The sequence below is a fragment of the Cervus canadensis genome, chromosome 1 (assembly GCF_019320065.1).
Source record: "Cervus canadensis isolate Bull #8, Minnesota chromosome 1, ASM1932006v1, whole genome shotgun sequence".
Classification (NCBI taxonomy): domain Eukaryota; kingdom Metazoa; phylum Chordata; class Mammalia; order Artiodactyla; family Cervidae; genus Cervus; species Cervus canadensis.
In genome coordinates, this window is record NC_057386.1 from 109,214,453 (window position 1) to 109,234,571 (window position 20,119).

The 20,119-nt window shown below is 51.3% G+C and overlaps 2 protein-coding genes and 1 gene segment (V, D, J or C); 1 reads left to right on the forward strand and 2 right to left on the reverse strand.

Annotated features, from left to right (window-relative positions):
• LOC122420176 overlaps positions 1-20,119 on the reverse strand; it is a 224,880-nt gene that overhangs the window by 128,518 nt on the left and 76,243 nt on the right.
• The window catches only part of LOC122420342 (immunoglobulin lambda-1 light chain-like), a 204,835-nt gene that overhangs the window by 122,182 nt on the left and 62,534 nt on the right, over positions 1-20,119 (reverse strand). The gene's annotated exons all lie outside the window — the stretch shown is intronic.
• PRAME (PRAME nuclear receptor transcriptional regulator) lies at positions 3,023-16,332 on the forward strand. 4 transcript variants are annotated; one of them, XM_043435009.1, is made up of 6 exons: positions 3,023-3,096; positions 4,734-4,841; positions 11,977-12,043; positions 13,357-13,676; positions 13,970-14,578; positions 15,756-16,332. In XM_043435009.1, exons 3-6 carry the CDS (start codon positions 12,008-12,010, stop codon positions 16,330-16,332), a joined length of 1,542 nt encoding a protein of 513 aa, XP_043290944.1. In that variant the 5' UTR covers positions 3,023-3,096; positions 4,734-4,841; positions 11,977-12,007. The 4 variants fall into 4 exon arrangements, with proteins under 4 accessions (XP_043290944.1, XP_043290913.1, XP_043290934.1 ...); XM_043434978.1 differs by lacking the exon at positions 3,023-3,096 and adding an exon at positions 4,062-4,179; XM_043434999.1 differs by lacking the exon at positions 3,023-3,096 and adding an exon at positions 4,138-4,179 and having other exon boundaries at positions 4,713-4,841.

Sequence of the window (20,119 nt, forward strand, 5' to 3'; positions counted from 1 at the left end):
AAAAGATCTTCATGACCCAGACAATCATGATGGAGTGATCACTCACACTCACCTAGAGCCAGACATCCTGGAATGTGAAGTCAAGTTAACCTTAGGAAGCATCATTACAAAGCTAGTGGAGGTGATGGAATTCCAGTTGAGCTATTTCAAATCCTGAAAGATGATGCTGTGAAAGTGCTGCACTCAATATGCCAGCAAATTTGTAAAACTCAGCAGTGGCCACAGGACTGGAAAAGGTCAGTTTTCATTCCAATCCCAAAGAAAGGCAATGCCAAAGAATGCTCAAAGTACTGCACAATTGCACTCATCTCACATGCTAGAAAAGTAATGCTCAAAATTCTCCAAGCCAGGCTTCAGTAATACATGAACTGTGAACTTCCAGATGTTCAAGCTGGTTTTAGAAAAGGCAGAGGAACCAGAGATCAAATTGCCAACATCTGCTGGATCATTGAAAAAGGAAGAGAGTTCCAGAAAAACATCTACTTCTGCTTTATTGACTATGCCAAAGCCTTTGACTGTGCGGATCACAATAAACTGTGGAAAATTCTGAAAGAGATGGGCATACCAGACCACCTGACCTGCCTCTTGAGAAACCTGTATGCAGGTCAGGAAGCAACAGTTAGAACTGGACATGGAACAACAGACTGGTTCCAAATAGGAAAAGGAGTACGTCAAGGCTATATATTGTCACCCTGCTTTTTTAACTTATGTGCAGAGTACATCATGAGAGACACTGGGCTGGAGGAAGCACAAGCTGGAATCAAGATTGCTGGGAGAAATATCAACAACCTCAGATATGCAGATGACATGACCCTTATGGCAGAAAGTGAAGAAGAACTAAAGAACCTCTTAATGAAAGTGAAAGAGGAGAGTGAAAAAGTTGGCTTAAAGCCCAATATTCAGAAAACTAAGATCATGGCATCCAGTCCCATCACTTCACGGGACATAGATGGGGAAGAAATGGAAACAGTGACACACTTTATTTTGGGGGGCTCCAAAATCACTGCAGATGGTGATTGTAGCCATGAAATTAAAAGACACTGACTCCTTGGAAGGAAAGTTATGACCAACCTAGACAGCATATTGAAAAGCAGAGACATTACTTTGTCAACAAAGGTCCGTCTAGTCAAGGCTATGGTTTTTCCAGTGGTCATGTATGGATGCGAGAGTTGGACTATAAAGAAAGCTGAGCGCCAAAGAGTTGATACCTTTGAACTGTGGTGTTGAAGAAGACTCTTAAGAGTGCCTTGGACTGCAAGGAGATCCAACCAGTCCATCCTAAAGGAGATCAGTCCTGGGTGTTCATTGGAAGGACTGATGCTGAAGCTGAAACTGCAGTACTTTGGCCACCTGATGCAAAGACCTGACTCATTTGAAAAGACCCTGATGCTGGGAAAGATTGAGGGCAGAGGGAGAAGGGATGACAGAGGATGAGATGGTTGGATGGTATCACCAACTCAATGGACATGGGTTTGGGTGGACTCTGGGAGTTGGTGATGGACAGGGAGGCCTGGCGTGCTGTGGTTCATGGGGTCACAAAGAGTCAGACTAGACTGAGTGACTGAACTGAACTGAACTGTTCTTTCATGTTGTTCCATGTACGATGGAAGTGGTTCCCCAAAATATAGAAAAGTATTTCACCATGGCCAGTGTTATCATTTTAGTGACCATCTTCTCAATTAGACCATCTTCTAATGACACACTTACCTACAATGTTCATAAATATGAATTACGTGTATCCCAGGAGGGCATACATTTAACTTTCATCCCTGTAACTTTCACCTCTTGGTCTATGTCAGGCCTAATCTAGCACCAGGAATAGGTAAACATTGTGAGCACTGCTTGAAGCAATAAAATGAATGAATTACAGTCATGTTTACCCCTTGGACAGCAAGGAGGTAAAACCAGTCAATCTGAAAGATAATCAACCTTGATTATTCATTGGAAGGACTGATGCTGAAGCTGATGCTCTAATATTTTGGCCACCTAATGCAAAGAACCAACTCAATGGAAAAAACCCTGATGCTGGGAAAGGTTGAGGGCAGGAGAAGACAGGGGCTACAGAGGACTAGATGGTTGGATGGCATCACCAACTCAATGGGCATGAGTTTGAGCAAGCTCTGGGAGTTGGTGATGGACAGGGAAACCTGGCATGCTGCAGTCCATGGGATTGCAGAGTTGTACACAATAGAGCAACTGAACATCAGTAACAATTTTGAAACAGTGGTCTTGTTTTGTTTTTTTTTTTCTGTTTCCTCCCTAAAATTTATGAGCATGTGTCTCCTTGAGCATTGCACCAGCAGTCTCTCAAGGACAAATGTTTGTTGAATGAGTCTGGATGAGAGGAAGGATGGGAGGGCTGAACCTCCTGTTCAAAGGTGAAAAAATCAAGTTTTTATCAGCCCTGTTTCAGGTGACAATTTCAAGTCCAGGGGGATCAACACTATGCCCTCATTTGCATTTACCTATGTATCTATCCACCCATCCATCCATGTGTATAGCTGGACATCTTAAGCTCAGGCACAGGAATGTCTGCCGGAATGGCAGGAAGAGACATGAAAAACAGCCATCCCTACTGCCTTCTCAGCCACCAGGACCTGCCAATGGCCTGTGGTTAAAGATTTAGGGTCACTGGGATGACAAGGACACAGCGCCAGACCCCACCTTTAGAAAAACACAGCCTCATAGTCTGACGATGCCAAGTGTTTACCAGGCTTGAGTGAGGATCCAAAGGAGGCCCCCCAGGCTAGCATGAATGAGTGGGGCTCTGCTTAGCTTGTAACCCCTCCAGGCAAGAATCCTCAGCCACTTGGCCCTTACATCTATCCAGAAGCCAGACCTTCTCCCCTCCAGGGGCTGGGAGGAAGCAGGCACCAAAATCGTCCTGGATTCCAGGTACCTGGTGCCCCCTGGAGGCCCAGACATCACTTCCCCTGGTTTGAGGGGCACCGCTTCAGAGGGTCCTGCCCACATTTTCTGGGTCCAGGCCCCGTCCTGACTTTGTCTGAAGGGGACCTTTGGTGGAAAGAGGAGAAGCCTGTGCTCAGGACCAGCTCGAGCTGAGGACATCCGAGGGCCTTCGGAGATCAGACAGAGGTGAGGAAACCACACGCAGGAATTGTTTGGCTTCTGAAAAAAACTGAAAACCAAATTGGGGGGTAGGGCAGGGGACTCAAGTAGAGGGGGTGGGAGGCATGATCTCGAGAGAGGAGAGTCTAATCGACCCTGAACTGGAGTCCCCCCTGACCCAGGGGTCACATAAGTGGTAAAGTCCAGAGTGGGGGCATTGGAATGGCGAAGGGGAGGGACACCTTATGAGGAAGGTGGGGGCGGGGAGAGAACCCCTGCTCAGGGGGCCTTAGACTCTGCCACTCCACAGAGGTAAAGGGGTTTCGGAAGCACAGACAGAGGTGCAGTGGGTAGAGGGCTGGAGGTGGGGCGTTCTACCCCTCGCCTTCTCCCTCTGGATCCCGGGGGCCCCTTCCTCCCACGTCACCCCCACTCCCATCTTCCATCCCACGCCCTCCCCATTCCGTCCCCCATCCCCACTCCCCCCTCATCCTGACCATCCCCCTGTGCTCATCTCTATCCCTGCCTCACTCCGTCCCCCACCCATCCAGTCCCCCATCCCTCTTCCACTCCACCCCAAACGCACCCCGCTATCGGCATCTTACCCACCCCCCACCTACTCCACTTCCCATCCCCCGTCTCACACCACCCTTTGTCTCTCACCCAGCCCTCCCTTCCTCTATCCCTCCCTCCCACCACCCACTTCCAACCCTCCCTACTCCCACCTCACCCATTCCCCACACTCCAACCCCGTTCCAGGCCTATTGCCCCCAGGCCACTCTTCCCCCTTCCCACACCCTACCTGCCCCACCCCAGCCCAGCCACACCCTACGCACCCTCAGCGCCCCCCTCCCCCGCCTCGCCAGCCTGGGGGCGTGGCCACAGGCGCCACCCCTCCCCCTCCCTCCGTGCCTCTTAAAATACGCCCCTGCTGGACTCCCTGGGAGACCCCACTCACGATCCCAAGATCTCGTGAGATTTGCTCCGGGAGGAAACAGAAGCTGGGATTGGTCGGGTTACGTGGTTTCCGGGCACGTAGCTGCTGAGTCACTGCGTCTCTCGCCTCAGCGTTCAGCGCGGACCACGAGGCGAGGCGCGGCCGTACAAACCGTAAGTTCCAGCCTTGGGTCCCCTGCTTTCCCGCGGGGTGACCTTGAACTAGTCTCTCGTTCGCCCCACGGACCCCCAGTTCTATTTGTCGCCCGAAAGCGAGTTATCAGGCTTGGGGGCTTGAGTGAAGGCCGAAGCGGGTAAGGAGCCGGCCTTGAGCCAGCCGGGGCCACGTGCTTCCGGAAAGAGGCCGTGGAGCCACGCTGTGGACGCAATAATCCAGCGAACCAGGGTCGGCTGCCGCTTGGCACTGGACGTGGGGTCCCCTCTGGAGGTGCCAGGGCGTGGAGGGCCGAGAAAGGGACAGAAATGGGGCTGTGGGACGGTAGTCAGTGTCCTTAGAGGAAGGGCCCTTTGACCCGAGCACCAGCTCGGTGCTTCGATTGTCCGCTGGTCCAGCCGTTGAGAAATTGCTCAGATTTGGAGATAAGAGGAGACTCGCACTCACATGGCGGGGTTGGTTCTCCAGTTTTCAGTTTGCCTTCCGGCTTCGTAAATATACGTCTTAACACACCGTCTTCTTGTTTTTGGAGCATTTTGGTTCTTGCTCTCAGGCTTGGGTGGACACGGGTGACTGAGAGGATAGGAGACCAGGGAATCCAGGTGTTTGAAGACCTGAGGCCATTGTAAGCTGAACCAGTGCGGGTGGAAGTCATCTTCAGGTAAGCTGGTCCCCTTCGCCACCTCTGGTGCCCCCTCTGTGCTGATCATCATGGAGCTGGGTAGCGTCTGCGGCCTCAGGCCTGCAGGGAAGGAGGAGGATGAGCACCCTTTAGTTTTCCTAGTTATTTTCCTAAGAGAGCTTTGGTCCTACTGCTGTCTTAGAAGAGGCAGCTGCAGTGTGTTGGGGACCCATTCCCGAAGCCACGGTTAGGTTCAGAACCTGTGCTTGAGAGGCTGGTTTCACACCCGAGACACTCGACCCCTGTGTGGTATTGGACAAGGGCTGGGTGGTGAGCCCAGGGAGGTTTTGCTCTCCCTAAGTGTGGGACCCCTGGGAGTGAGGTGCTCCTGGAAAGAAAGCACTCAGGCAACGGAGTGAGTCCTCCAGCTGCAGGTGGAGGAGGCCAGGGAGGTCGTGTGGCCAGACGTGGAATGGAGAATAGTGAGGGACCCCAAGGGCAAGGACGACTGGGGTTATGCACTGGGGGTGCTGGGCAGCCCTTGGGCCCTGCTGATCCCCGCACACCTGGCTGTAACCCCCCAGTATCAGTGCTGTCTCCGGAGCAGAATGTGTGGACCCTCTGTCCCAGAGCTGCAGACTCTTGAGTGTCTGTGTCAGGACAGACTGGGGCCAGGACCCTGACAGGAGGAAGATGTGCAAAGAGGAGAGGTCAAGGTCATGAATCCAGGGGAGTTCAGGGCAGAGGGAGAAAAGGGTCAGCCTGGGGCTGCCAGCCAGTCCCCTTCCTGTGCAGAGTGTGATCAGAGCCCAGGCCACAGCAGAGAGTCCCAGAGCGCTGCTTCTGCAGTCACGGCACTGGACCAGGGTCCCGACACCCTTCATATCTCCTGCCTCACCTGTGGGAGGGGCCTCTGCACAGCTGCTCCCCAGATCCTGCCGGTGACACCCCATCAAGAAAATCTGCCTACTTGCCCCTGAGGAGGGCAGGCAATACTGGGAGGTTTCCTCCTGGGAGATGGCCTGAGCCTGAGCCCTTGGAGGACAGCTGTTGAGCTGAGGTAAGGTGTAAATCTAGGCCTTTCTGGATTTCTCCCTGAATGTTGCACTGTTGCCCCATCCTCCTGGATGACCTGGCAGTACCCACAGACCTGCTGAGTCCCTAGACTGTGGTGGGTGATGTCCTCTGAACGGAGGCTCCTGTTCTGTGCTCTAGTAGTCCCAGCCTTTTCGCTGCCCGCACACAGAGTCGGGTATTCCAGTCCTCAGAGACTTGCCTGGGCACACCGCCTGACCAGACTGGCCCAGGGATGGCTTGGGGAGCCCCGGACCTGGCCAGAGGCGCCGCTGCCCTGTGACTCTCCGTGGCCCCTCTGTGACACTCTCCTGAGCCCCAGCCCTGCCTGTGAAAAGGCCCCTGCTGACGATGTTTCAGTTTTTGAAGAAGCTGAGATGCAGAAAGTGAAACACTTGGTGATTTAAATTCTGCCAAATACCAGGTATTGTCATTTTGATTCAGAATCCAGCTTCAGGCTCTCATTCCCCATCCCCTGGAAAAACTTGAATAAAGAGTGTGTTTGTGACAGAAGAAATGAAGATGTCTCAGAGGCAATGATGCCAGCAAATATTACTTCACTTGGTAGTGATAAAGAAACTTGGAGATAGTATCAGGCCTGAAAGCACAAAGAATGAGACGTTGGAAGCAGATCCAGGCTTAGGAAGTAGGGTGGCAGTTGGCCAGGTTGTGCATAGGAAAGATCCTCACCTCCAGTTGAAAGTTACGTGCTGAGAATAAAGGGAGCAGAGTTGAAAGGACTCCTGGCTGACTTTTTTGCAAAGAAATGAAACACTTTAATTCTCAATGCTTAAGATCACAGAGTACTAAAAAAAAATAGCTTTACTGTTTTCGTTTCTCTAAACATTTACAACCAGTCAGTCCTAAAGGAAATCAACCCTGAATATTATTGGAAGGGCTGATGTTGAAGCTGAAGCTCCAAAACTTTGGCCACCTGATGTGGCCAAAGAGCTGACTCATTGGAAAAGACTCTGATGCTGGGAAAGATGGAAGACAGGAGGAGAAGGGGATGACAGAGGACGAAATGGATGGATGGCATCGCTGACTCAATAGACATGAGTTTGAGCAAACTCTGGGAGACAGTGAAGGACAGGGAATCCTGATGTGCTAAGGTTCATGGAGTCTCAAAGAGTCAGACAGGACTGAGTAACTGAACAACAAACATTTACAACAGTTAGTGTAACAGGGTTCTTAACTTAAAAAAAATATGTAATCGCTGTGGGAAAATATCATAATTGTGCCTAAGATTATGAAGGTTGGCTTTGCAGTTTCAGCATGAGTGGTCACCCTGGTGGCCCTGCTCCACCGTACAGATCAGGTTTGCCTGTCATTATTTTTGAGGCTTGCTTGCTTTTCGTTTGTTCAGACACCCTGAGTGGAAGATCATGACTTTTTTTTTTTCTCTTCAGTCTTACTGAGATATTAATAGAATTCACATATAGCCCTGTGTAAGTTTAAGGGGTTCAGCATCATGAGTCCATTTACATCCATCCTGCAGTGATGAGCGCAGTTAGTCTACTGAACATCATTTCATATGGATACAAAATTAAATAGAAAAAAGTATTTTTGTTTTGATGAGAACTCTAGGGGTTTACTGTATTAACTTTTATATCTAACATAAAACAGCATTAGTTATACTTGTGTTGTATGTCACCTAACATAAAACAGTGTTAGTTATACTTACGTTGTATGTCACCTCCCTCACACATACTTCTAACTAGAAGATGAGCATGACAGTTTCACGAGGTGTGCCTCCCCGTCACCCAGAATGATGCCCCCCAGCCACTTGGTAAATATTAGAAATGCCTCCCCCAGGCTGCCCCCACACACTCCCCTCTGAACCGCTCGCATCTGTGTGTCCAGTCTCGGGCTCCCTCCGTTTGCCTGTGGAGTTAGGAAGGGGGGGCAGCCACTGGCATCTCCCCTAGGCAGAGAAGAACAGAGTCGGACCCTGTGAAGCCATTCGTTGTTGTTTCCAGGGCTCCAAAGAGCTTTGGCACCACAGTCCTTTATGTCTCATGATGGAGCAAATAGCCCCAGGTCGTTCACCTTAAAACCTAAATAATCGGCCAAGCAGAGGTATAGAGTTGGTATGGAATTTAAAGACTCAAGAGGCAGTTTTCTATAAAGTTTAACTGGGGGTATCCTCTACTGCATATTAATGAAGTCTCCTTTATGTACAGTTAGGAAGGTCCCCTGGAGTCGGGAATGGCAACCCACCCCGGTATTTTTGCCTAGAGAATCCCATGGATAGAGGAGCCTGGTGGGCTACAGTCTTGGGGTCTCAAAAAGTCAGACACGCCTGAGCGACTAATACTTAATACTAGAAAGAAATGAGATGAGAAGCAAAGTGATCGAAAAGAAGTGATGTGTTAGAGTATGACACTTGTAAGTGATGGAAAAAAGTGATGTGTAAGAGTAGGACACTTGTAAGTGATGGAAAAGAAGTGATGTGTTAGAGAAGGACACTTGTAAGTGATGGAAAAGAAGTGATGTGTTAGAGAAGGACACTTGTAAGTGATGGAAAAGAAGTGATGTGTTAGAGAAGGACACTTGTAAGTGATGGAAAAGAAGTGATGTGTTAGAGTAGGACACTTGTAAGGTTCACAGGCGCATGCTGCCCTCAGTGCTCAGTGAGTTACAGTTTCATAATCAGAGGAAGAGGGGAGGGGGAAAGATCTTTTTCTTGAGTAGACATCACGTTTCCGTCATCAGTGCCTCCCCCGGGGTAGGGCAGGGAAGTTTACTTGTCCCGCTCTATATGGTCAGGCTAGGACTGTCATAGTTCAGTTCAGTTGCTCAGTCGTATCCGACTCTGCGACCCCGTGGACTGCAGCACACTAGACTTCCCTGTCATATTACTTGGGAAAGATATTTTTAGGTCTCAGTACAATGCAGGTCTTTGATTTTGAAAAGTCACCTTTCCATAAGTGATTGTATTTTGTATGCACAGAGCCTGTTTTGGGGGTCATTAACTTGATGACACCGCTGGGCAGGTTGTAGGTCTTGTTTTCTACTATTGTTTGGGGGGCATTGTGGAAAGAACATGCCTTAGGGGCCAAAGAGCATGTTTTGGGGGCTATTAACTCACTGAGCTCACGAGGCAGAATGTAAGTCTCATGCCACCACTGTTTTATTGTTTGGGGCCATGTTTCATGCTTCTGTTGCATGGTTTTGTTGCTAAGCAAGTTAGCTTGATTTAAGCAAGCCTACCTGGCTTTGATGTTAGACGACTTGTTTTGCTTTATGAATCGAGCAAGCCTACATGTTTCAGAATTTTCCCATTACTTTCTAGAGTGTCATTAGTCTTACTGTGGTCTCCCAAAACCCTGTTAAGTTTCTTCTCTATCTGCAGTTCCCTGATGGAGTATAGAGCTAACTGTTCTGTTCTATTATTCTGACCCTGGCACCGGGGACACTCCCAGCCCCCGAGTGCAGGCTGCAGCGCCCTCAGTGATCCCTCCACCACTCCTGCAAATGAGACGCAGCTCTAAGAGCCAGGAGACCAGGCCCCTAGTCCTGCTGTCGTTTCCTCCCTCCCCCTTGTTCTGGGCTACCCCCTGCCCAGTCCTACCTGCCTGGAGCGGACCCTCAACCTCCCACCGCCCCGCTCCCCCACTCCACCCTACTGCTGCTTTGCCTCTAGAAGCCCCACCCTCAGGAGTAACTGGCTAGAGTTAGGGTGATCTGGACATCTGGCAAGCCTTCACTCGGGAGGAAGAAGGAGGGAGCCTCTTTTGTTTAGGTCTAGATGTCATTGAATCTGTCTTGCCAAGCACAGGAAGAGGCAGAGAGGGCTCGGAGAGACCTTTTTCAAAAGACCCAGAGGGCAGAATATTCCAGGGTAAAGACATCTGACTCCAGAGTGGAGGGAGAACAGACATGCTGGAACTCCAGGTGGGATCTTGTCTGCTGGAGGATGGGTCTGGAGAGCCACCATCGGCCAGGTCCCCAAGGCTTGTCAGCCTGGGGCCTCTGAGGACCAGCCAGGCTGTGGTCTTCTTCCAAAAGCCAGGAAGGGTCATCTTCCATCATTTCTAGTGCCTCTTTGGGCACAGATGCATTCTAAAGACCCCAGGAAGGCCCTGGGGAGCAGATGCTTTGTAGTCACAGAAGGAATTATGCAACTAGAGAGGGATGAGCTCTTCCCACCCCGAAACGAGCTCAGAGGCTGCACCAGCCTGTGCAACACAAAAACAGGTAGAAATGTCCCCCAGATGGACTCACACCTGGGTCCTGGGAGTCGTCCTGGGCCAGACCTGACACTGGGCAGGAAGAACACCTCTTCATGCAGATGAGCCCCTAGTGCTGCTGTGTCCGGTGAGTCCCCTACACACACAGTCTGTGGAGCTGGAGGTGGACAGAGCGGTCCCCTGCCTCACTTGGAAAGACTTTTTGGCTTATACTTCCTGTTTTCAGATCATTTGAAGACAGTGGTCCCTCCTGCATCCTTAGATCTCCTGGATGCTGAGTTCCCATGGAAACATCCCAAACTTAGACCTCTGCTGTTTCCTGTTTCCCCAAGTCCCTGTGAAGTCAGCTAGCTCTTCCTAATGTTCAGTGGGGCAGATCTGTCCATCCATCCATCCATCTTTGCCCAAGTGGGTTTTCCGGTTACTCCTTCGTGGAGCATGACAGCATCCTCCCTTGGCTGAGTCTCAGGCTCACCAGGCTGAAAAGGAAACCAGGGGTGAACTTCGACTTCTCTCTGAAAGTTTTCTGAGGTACTGCTGAAAAGTGCCAGTGTCATTTTGGCTGCTCTTAATCAGGGACTTGATGGTTATCTTTGTTGCGAATCTTGAGCTCCTGCAGCTGATTGGTCAAGGTGATTGCCGGAAGTTAAAATGCCCACCGGGCACCTTCCAGTTTAGCCCTATTTTAGGGTTCTCCTTAAGGGACACCCACAGTGCTGGCTGCTGATGGGGATGGTAGGAATTTGGTGAATGCCATCTCTGGGAAGTTACCAAACTGTAGAGTATCCTTCAGGGAAGGCCACCTTCTCACCCTCCAAATAGAAGAACTGTTGGGGCGTCACAATGCCGGGGGTGGAGAGGTTCCGTCCATCTGTGTTCTGAGACCACAGCAGAACCAGCGTGTCAGCCAGCCCAGCAGGAGCTTCACCCCAGACCTTTTGATGCAGGCTTTGCACCTCCCCAGGGAGAAAGTCCGTGTTGCTACCTGTGCTTAATGCGGCGCAAAGGAAAAACTGAATTGTATTTGTGGGCTTAGAGTTGAGCTCCCATCAGAATCTGTTTAAGTGAGAGCCTTAGGGGAGGGAGAGGAGTGGGGGTGGGGGGTTTTGAAGGCGCTTTGCATTACCTGTTCAGTGGCCCTGAGGGAACGTCAGGTGACCCAGCTTCACTTGGGAAGGATCCTTTGAAGGTCATGGTGGGGGTACAAGTCGCTGGACAGAGCCCAGGCCGGGATGTGCAGCGGGACACCTGAGCCTCTGGTTGCATCCGTTTGCTGACACAGATTTGTGTCCTTGGCCCACGTTGATTTTCCTTTAGGAGAGCCCACGGCCCTAACCCCTCAGTGGCTTTCAGGCTGAACAAGGCGTGTCCCAGGTTTGGCCAGCCAAAAGAGTTCATCCTCTCCCAACCCACATTCCTAAATTTAGTCTAGCTTCAGGGAGGAAATGCCCTTTGCCTCCAGGGAGGGAGGAAGCTGGATCTTGATTTTGCCTTGGGTTTAAGGGATCCACCTGGTCCCTTCTTAGCCACTCCCTCTGCTGGCAATTTCTCAAGCGCATCCTAAGAAAAATCTTTGAATTCTTCCAAACAAAACACACTTGTCTTGGGTACTTTCCTTGGTTTCATTACCAATGTCTGGTCCCGCTGTTCTCGTGGCCAGCTCCTAGGTGTCATTTTGACCTGACCAGTTCCAGGGAAGCCTGGACCCTCAAAATCTGGAGGACCCTCCCATCCCTGCATTACCCGTCTGTTCCCCTGTGAATGCCAAGCACAGGAAGAGGCAGAGAGGGCTCGGAGAGACAGGCACGTGTTTCCCTGTCTGGGGTAATGTGTAAGTGACAGTGTGATACTCTGGAATCTCACTTTGTTTCTTTTTCTTCTGGGGTGACGCCACCATCCTCACAAAGCTGTCTGAACGTGAACATTGGGGTGATTTTGATGTGGCCCAAACTCCCCCAACGAATGTGCCTTCAGGTTGGTTTTCTTTCATATTTTGCTTTTGTGAACAGACATAGGATCCCAACAGTTGTATGTCGTGAGAAAGTACAAAACCCACTCAGCCTTAGCTGGATGGTGATCAGTAGGAAGAGAGCACTTTAGCCGGAAATGGAAATTTCTGCCAGAATCTGAAAAGTGTGTCCTGGAAGGAGAAGCGGGACTCAGGCCTGAGCACACTGCTCCACGCCGGAGCCTCGGGCTCTGACAGCTGCCCCTGCTGGGGTCGTCTTGGGACAGGCCACGATCCTGTAGAGAATGCTCTTTGCCTTCCCATTCACGTTGGCAGTTGCACGCTTTGCTTTTGCCTCTACATGCAGCTTTGCCTTCATCCCAGACAGTTTGGTTTCTTCTCTGATTTACGCCACTTGTACAGACTGTTAAAATATTTCTTAACCAAATAGAATTTGGCAGGGGGTTGGGCGAGGGGGATGGGGTAGGATGGGGTGAGAATGAGGGGATGGGGCCACACGCAACAGCATCTGGGGTCTTAGTTCCCGGATGGGGATAGAACTCGTGCCCCTGCAGTGAAAGCACAGAGTCCTCCTCACTGAACTGCCAGGGAAGTTCCTGGAATTGATTTAATGAAAGACGTCTAATTAGGGATTTTTGGGTGACATTTTACATTTTAGTTTGTGACCAGTGATTATAGTTCATATCAATTTATAGTTTTGTGATTTTACTAGTTTAAAGGGTTTTTGGGGTTTCTTTTTGTGTTAAAAACTAAAAGCTTTTTTAATTCCATGGAATAAAAAAAAAAAAAAAATCTGTAGAATATTTTAAAGAGTGGAGGCTTTGTTCTGAATGTGAGCGCTTTGCTCTACTGAACCAAGTGGTGAAAACATTTGTAGAAGAGACACACAGTGAAAGGTATGTCTTTTTATTAAGTGGCGTAACAGCACCCATTGTGTGAGTTATTGGTTGGAGTTTAGAGACAGGCTGTGTTGGGCTAAACTCCTTATTCCTGTTTTCAGCCCTTGAGTAATAATCAGAAGCTTTCTGTGAAGAGAGTGGGGTCAGCTGTCAAGACTCCTAGGTATCCACCGGCCAGCAGGGCTGGGATTAAATGCAGCAGCCAGTAGATATGGGATGGGGCAACAGGTCACCTTGTCTCCTTGTTGCTGCCTGGAGAGATGCTTGTCCTGGTACCAGTGGGGCCAAAGCTGTGACTTTGTGGCCATAGGATGTATCTGACCCTGCCTTGGGTTCCCTGAAGGTGGAGGGACAGCAGGGTCTCCTGGGTCCTTGGCTGGAGAAGGACTCCCCCCCCTTGCTCTCTGACATCCCCCCAGGACTCATTCCAGAGTAGATTCTTCAGGATGGGCGTCTGGGCCCCACCCCAACTCCTGGAGCTGGCCGGCCAGAGCCTGCTGCAAAATGAGGCGTTGGCCATCGCGGCCCTGGAGGAGCTGCCCATCGAGCTCTTCCCACCGCTGTTTACGGCGGCCTTTGCCGGGAGGCACACCCAGGTCGTGAAGGCGATGGTGCAGGCCTGGCCCTTCCCCTGCCTCCCGCTGGGGGCCCTGATGAAGGACCACCAGCCTCATCTGGAGACCTTCCAGGCTGCACTTGACGGCCTGGATGTCCTGCTTGCTCAGGAGGTCCGCCCCAGGTAAGGTCGACCTGGCAGACTGGTGGGGCCTGGGGGTGTCAGCAAGATGCAGCCAGAGCGGGAGGGTGCGGGGTCACCTGGGAACAGGCGTTCGGGTGTATAGGACTGGTTGAGGGGAAGAGGGGACAAAAGGCCTGTGGGCCCAACCCCCCCCCCCCGGTGTCCCTTAAAGTGGGGACCAAGGCGGGCCCAGAAGCCGGAGGAGCCGCTGGGGTGTGGAGTGCAGAGCCCTCGCGGGGTCCTGGTGTCCGTTGGCCTCTGCACGGCTCAGCGTGTCCCCCGCGGCCCCGCAGGCGGTGGAAGCTGCAGGTGCTGGACTTGCGCCGCAACGCGCACCAGGACTTCTGGATCGTGTGGTCCGGCATCAAGGCCAGCATGTACTCACTGCTGGAGCCCGAGCCGGCCGAGCCCATGCAGAAGAGGCGCAGAGTGGAGGGTTCGATGGCGGGGCTGAAGCCGGCGCGGGCCCCCGTGGAGGTGCTGGTCGACCTGTGCCTCAAGGATGACACGCTGGACGAGACCCTCAGCTGCCTGCTGAAGAAGGCCAAGCAGAGGAGGGGCCTGCTGCGCCTTCGCTGCCAGAAGCTGCGCGTCTTCGCCATGCCCGTGCAGAGCGTCAGGAGGGTCCTGAGGGCGGTGCAGCTGGACTCCGTCCAGGACCTGGAGGTGAACTGCACCTGGAAGCTGGCCACGCTGGGCAGGTTCGTGCTGCAGCTGGGCCGCATGGGCAGCCTGCGTCGGCTGCTGCTCTCAAACATCCACGTGTTGCCGCACACCGCCGCCGACCAGGAGGAGCACTGCGTCGGCCAGCTCACCGCCCAGTTCCTGAACCTGCCCCACCTGCAGGAGCTCTACCTGGACTCCATCTCCTTCCTCGAGGGCCGCCTGCATCAGGTGCTCAGGTGAGGCATGGCGCCAGCTCCGCAGACCAGAGCGGGCCACTCTCGTTTCGTTACCCCCGGGGCGTCTGCTCTGTGCCCTCTGGGGACATTGCCAGGGTGCATGGGCCACTCAGAAGTCCTCACAATGGCGCCGCTCTGTCCCCGGGCGTCTTGTCACGTCACCTCCCTGGTTAGGGTCAGAGGCGTGGCCTAGGTTAGACGCCATCAAAGGGGACTTCTTGCTGGGAGTCCGCATCGTGGGGGCCAGGTGAGATGCCCTTGGGAGTTCTTCCCAAGAGAGTGATGTCTCAGCTGAGATGATGACACATAACTAAGCGTGAAGGACATTGGCCCATCAGGTGTGAGGTTTGAAGTCCGAAGCTCTGTCTCTCCCTCCCATCTGCTGCTTCTGTCCTGAGCTGTTTTAGGCTCCAGGTGAGCTGTGGGAAGTGGGTGATTCTGGAGATGACAGGGAGGGATCAGGAGGGGAAAATTGTGGCTCCTAAGCAGTCCAGAGAAGAGAAAAAGTCAAATGAGTATCATTGTTGAAGTGACTCCAATCTCTTCTAAGTTCAAATTACAATTATTATTTTCTCTAAGACTTATGAATACATAGGATATCCTCAGTAACGGGTTATTGCTCTGCCTTGAATACAGTGATGAAAGCTGAGAGGATTCGGCCTAGTCTGTTTGTATGAATGAGTTGGATTGATTGCCTTTTTGGCAGCTGCAGACTCCAAGCATTAGGAATGAATGTGTACTGAGCAACCAGAAGAAAGAAAGAAAGAAAAAAAAAAGAATTGTAGGTGGTGATGGACGGTTTGTGGCCTCCGAATATCTGGGGGATATTCACCCAGGGATCATCTGTAACTGCTGGGACCCACCAGCCCATGTCCACTGCATCCAGCCTGCTGTTGAATTCAACTAGTTGTGTCCTATAAAAACATCTTAATTCCTGCTAACCAAATACTAGTAAGCTGAAATAGGCGAATAACATTTGTTTACTGTTTGTTTCCCACATTGAAAATAGTTCATCATCCTTCCCCCCGGGAAGACCCCCTGCCTTCTTGTCAAGAAGGTGGGAGGCCAGCTCCAAGCCAGAGAGATACCCTGTGTTCCGGTGAAACAGGCCTCTCCGCCCCACGTCCCTCCGCCCGCCACCTCCGTCCCTGGGACTGACTGCCCTGTCTCTCCCCAGGTGCCTGAAGACCCCGCTGGAGACCCTGTCGATCACCAACTGCCTGATTTCAGACTCGGACCTGAAGTACCTGTCGCAGTGCCCGAGCGTCAGCCTGCTGAAGGACCTGGGCCTCAGCGGGGTCAGCCTGACCAGCCTTAACTTGGAGCCCCTGCAGGTCCTGATCGAGAGGACCTCGGCCACCCTGCAGGACCTGGACCTGGACGAGTGCGGCATCATGGACTCCCAGCTCAGCGCCCTCCTGCCCTCCTTGAGCCGCTGCTCCCAGCTCACCACCTTCAGCTTCTGTGGCAACCCCATCTCCATGGCCGTGCTGGAGAGCCTGTTGCAGCACACCGTGGGGCTGAGCAGGCTCAGCCACGTGCTCTACCCCGCGCCCCTGGAGAGCTACGAGGATGTGCGCGGCACCCTGCACCTGGGCCGCCTGGCCCAGCTGCACGCCCGCCTCAGGCAGCTGCTCTGCGAGTCGGGGCGGCCCGGCATGGTCTGGTTCAGCGCCAACCCCTGTCCGCACTGCGGCGACCGGACCTTCTACGACCCCGAGCCCCTCCTCTGCCCCTGCTGCATGCCCGCCTAGCCCCGCTCACGAGTTGCAGGCTTCGTCCCCGGCACTGGGACACTGCCATCCAGACCTCAGTGCCTCTGGAAGGAGCACAAACCATGGTTTCAGACAGTTCAGGGCATGCGGGAAAAGGAAGGGTGATTTAGAGTGGGCAGTGGGGAGGGGTTGGTGGGATGTGGGGAGAGATGTGTTCCTACAAAGTTAGAAGTGTGAATCTGAATTTTGGAGGGGGAATTTGGGCTTGGGAGGTTGAAGGGGTCATTACCCCTGTGTTGGATTGTTACAAAGAAATAAAGGGAACTTCAGTGTCAGTCATTTGGTGTTCTCTGTGATCTCTGACCATGATTCTCCCCTTTAAACTCATGACTCTCCTGTTAGTGGTTAATAAAAGGGCCTGAGCGTGAGTGGGGCCTAGATGCTCTCTGATGGACAAGGATCGGTTACAGGAGTTCAGGGCACCATTTCTTACCCACTCCCTGTGGCTCTCATTTCCAGGGCATCCACCTCCTCACTTACTTCTGAGGTTGTTCAATCTGTCATCATACACAAGGTGTGTCCTCAGGGCCTGGAACGAACTAAGTGTCCAGGAGTGAGCACCGCTGGAGGGAACCTTCTTCCAAGGGACCCTCGCTGCTAACCCAACTCAGGCCCTGGACTCGAGCATTTTCCCCAGTGTATCCAGCAAATGCAAAGCCTCCATCTCGGACCCTGAGCAGTGCCAAGACGGGTTCACTGTGCAAAGTCGGGCCCGGAGTCCTGGGGGATATTCACCAGTGGACCATCTGGAGCCTCTGGGACCCACCAGCCCATGCCCACCTTCCCACTTCTTAGTCATATCTGACTCTGGGACCCCATGGACTGTAGCCTGCCAGGCTTCTCTGCGCATGGAGGCCTTCTGGAGCCTCGGACCCACCAGGCTGTGCCCACGTTCCCACTGCTCAGCTGTATCTGACTCTCCGGGACCCCATGGACTATAGCCTTGTCAGGCTTCACTGCCCATGGAATTCTACAGGTGAGAATACTGCAGTGGGTAGCTGTTGCCCTTTTCCAGGAGATCTTCCCAACCCAGGGATTGAACTCGGGTTGCAGGCAGATTCTTTTTTTTTTAATTTATTTTTATTAGTTGGAGGCTAATTACTTTACAATATTGTAGTGGGTTTTGTCATACATTGACATGAATCAGCCATGGAGTTACATGTATTCCCCATCCTGATCCCCCCTCCCACCTCCCCCTCCACCCAATTCCTCTGGGTCTTCCTAGTGCACCAGGCCCGAGCACTTGTCTCATGCATCCAACCTGGGCTGGTGATCTGTTTCACTATAGATAATATACATGTTTCGATGCTGTTCTCTCGAAACATCCCACCCTCACCTTCTCCCACAGAGTCCAAAAGTCTGTTCTGTACATCTGTGTCTCTTTTTCTGTTTTGCATATAGGGTTATCGTTCCCATCTTTCTAAATTCCATATATATGTGTTAGTATGCTGTAATGTTCTTTATCTTTCTGGCTTACTTTGTATAATGGGCTCCAGTTTCATCCATCGCATTAGAACTGATTCAAATGAATTCTTTTTAACAGCTGAGTAATATTCCATTGTGTATATGTACCACAGCTTCCTTATCCATTCGTCTGCTGATGGGCATCTAGGTTGCTTCCATTTCCTAGCTATTATAAACAGTGCTGCGATGAACATTGGGGTGCACGTGTCTCTTTCAGATCTGGTTTCCTCAGTGTGTATGCCCAGAAGTGGGATTGCTGGGTCATATGACAGTTCTATTTCCAGTTTTTTAAGAAATCTCCACACTGTTCTCCATAGTGGCTGTACTAGTTTGCATTCCCACCAACAGTATAAGAGGGTTCCCTTTTCTCCACACCCTCTCCAGCATTTATTGCTTGTAGACTTTTGGATAGCATGCAGGCAGATTCTTTACCATCTGAGCCTCCAGGGAAGCCTCCAGTTTCTAAGAGACAACCTAAATGTGCTTTTATGCCACTTAATACCCTACAGGTTTTATTTTCTTTTTACATTAATAAAAACTTACATGATTATTTATTCAAAGGCTGACGGAAATCCATTCCCAATCGTCGAAATCACTTCCGATTTCAGTATTTCAGGGTTGAGTGTAACTTGGCATTTTTCTCCTTGGTGTGATTCATCTGTAACTTTTTTTAAAAAACCTTAATCCTTAAGTTTTTACCTTAAGCCACATGGTAAAGATAAAAATTTCCTCCATATCCTGGTTCTCTGCCAACCTGGCAGCACTGAGGCTTTTAACTTATTCTCTGCCCTTCAGAGCCCTTTGCTGAGACCAAGTCCTCTAAGATTCAGAGAAGATGTAGCAACTAAAAATAACAGCACCCCCTCAGAGTGGAGGGCTCCAACTATACCCTGTTTTGTGACCGAAGGAGCTGGGACCGGCATGGATGGCCAAAATTTTGATCTAGGAATGTCCTGGAAATTAACATCACCTTGATTTGAGCTTCCCCGGTGGCTCAGATGGTAAAGAATCCACCTGCAATGCAGGAGACTCCAGCTTGGTTCCTGATTCGGGACGATCTCCTGGAGAAGGGAGTGGCTACCCACTCCAGTATTCTTTCCTGGAGAATTCCATAGAGGAGCCTGTCAGGCTACAGTACATGGAGTCACAAAGAATCGGACAGGACTGACTAACACTTTCACTTCACTTTTAATACTGTGGGTAAGCAGATGGTACAAGTCATCATTGGTTGAGTTTTTCAATGTGTCACTGTCCATTATGTTTTGGTCCCTCTCTGTCCCACCCTCGCATTTAAGCTGCGAAACCATCCTTTTATGATTTCTTACTCAGGGAATTAGAACTGAGAGCAGAAGTGGCAAGAAGCCAGACGCTCTGCACTGATTAGGTGAGGATGAAGGAGGAGAGTGAAAGAGCCGGCTTAAAACTAAGTATTAAAAAAACTAAGATCGTTGCATCTGGCCCCATTACTCCATGGCAAATGGAAGGGGAAAAGGTGGAAGTACTGACCGATTTCCTCTTCTTCAGCTGTACAATCACTGCAATGGTGATTGCAACCATGAAATCAAAAGATGGTTGCTTCTTGGCAGGAAAGCTATGACAAACCTAGACAGTGTGTTGAAAAGCAGAGACGTTACTCTGCCAACAAAGGTCTGTATAGTCAAGGCTGTGGTCTTCCCAGTGGTCACGTATGGGTGTGAGAGCTGGACCATAAAGAAGGCAGAGCCCCCAAAGAATTCTTGCCTTCGAGTTGTGGTGCTGGTGAAGACTTCTGAAAGTCCCTTGGACAGCAAGGAGATCAAACCAGTCAATCTTAAGGGAGATCAACCCTGAATACTTGTTAGAAGGACCGATGCTGAAGCTGAAGGTCCACTATATTGGTCATCTGATGTGAACAGCTGACTCACTGGAAAAGTCCCTGATGCTGGGCAAGATTGAGGGCAGAAGGAGAAGAGGGCGTCAGAGAATGAGATGGCTGGATGGTATCACCAATGCAATGGACATGAACTTGGGCAAACTTCAGGAGATGGTGAGGGACAGGGAGGTCTGGCACGCTGCAGTCCATGGTGTTGTAGATACAACTGGAGAAATGAACAACAGCAATCTCTTAAGATAAAGCTGTCCCAGGGAGTGTGGAACAGGAAAAGGCTTGTGAGAATAATGGAAGCTCCAAGCTATCCCCTAGAGACAGAGGAAGTGGGTAGAGGCTGGCCACCTGGATTAGTGTCCTCTTGAAAGGTGTGCCTTCCGGCCACATTGTAGAGTCCACTTCTCACACAGCCCTGATCTGTAGGTCAGCAGGCAC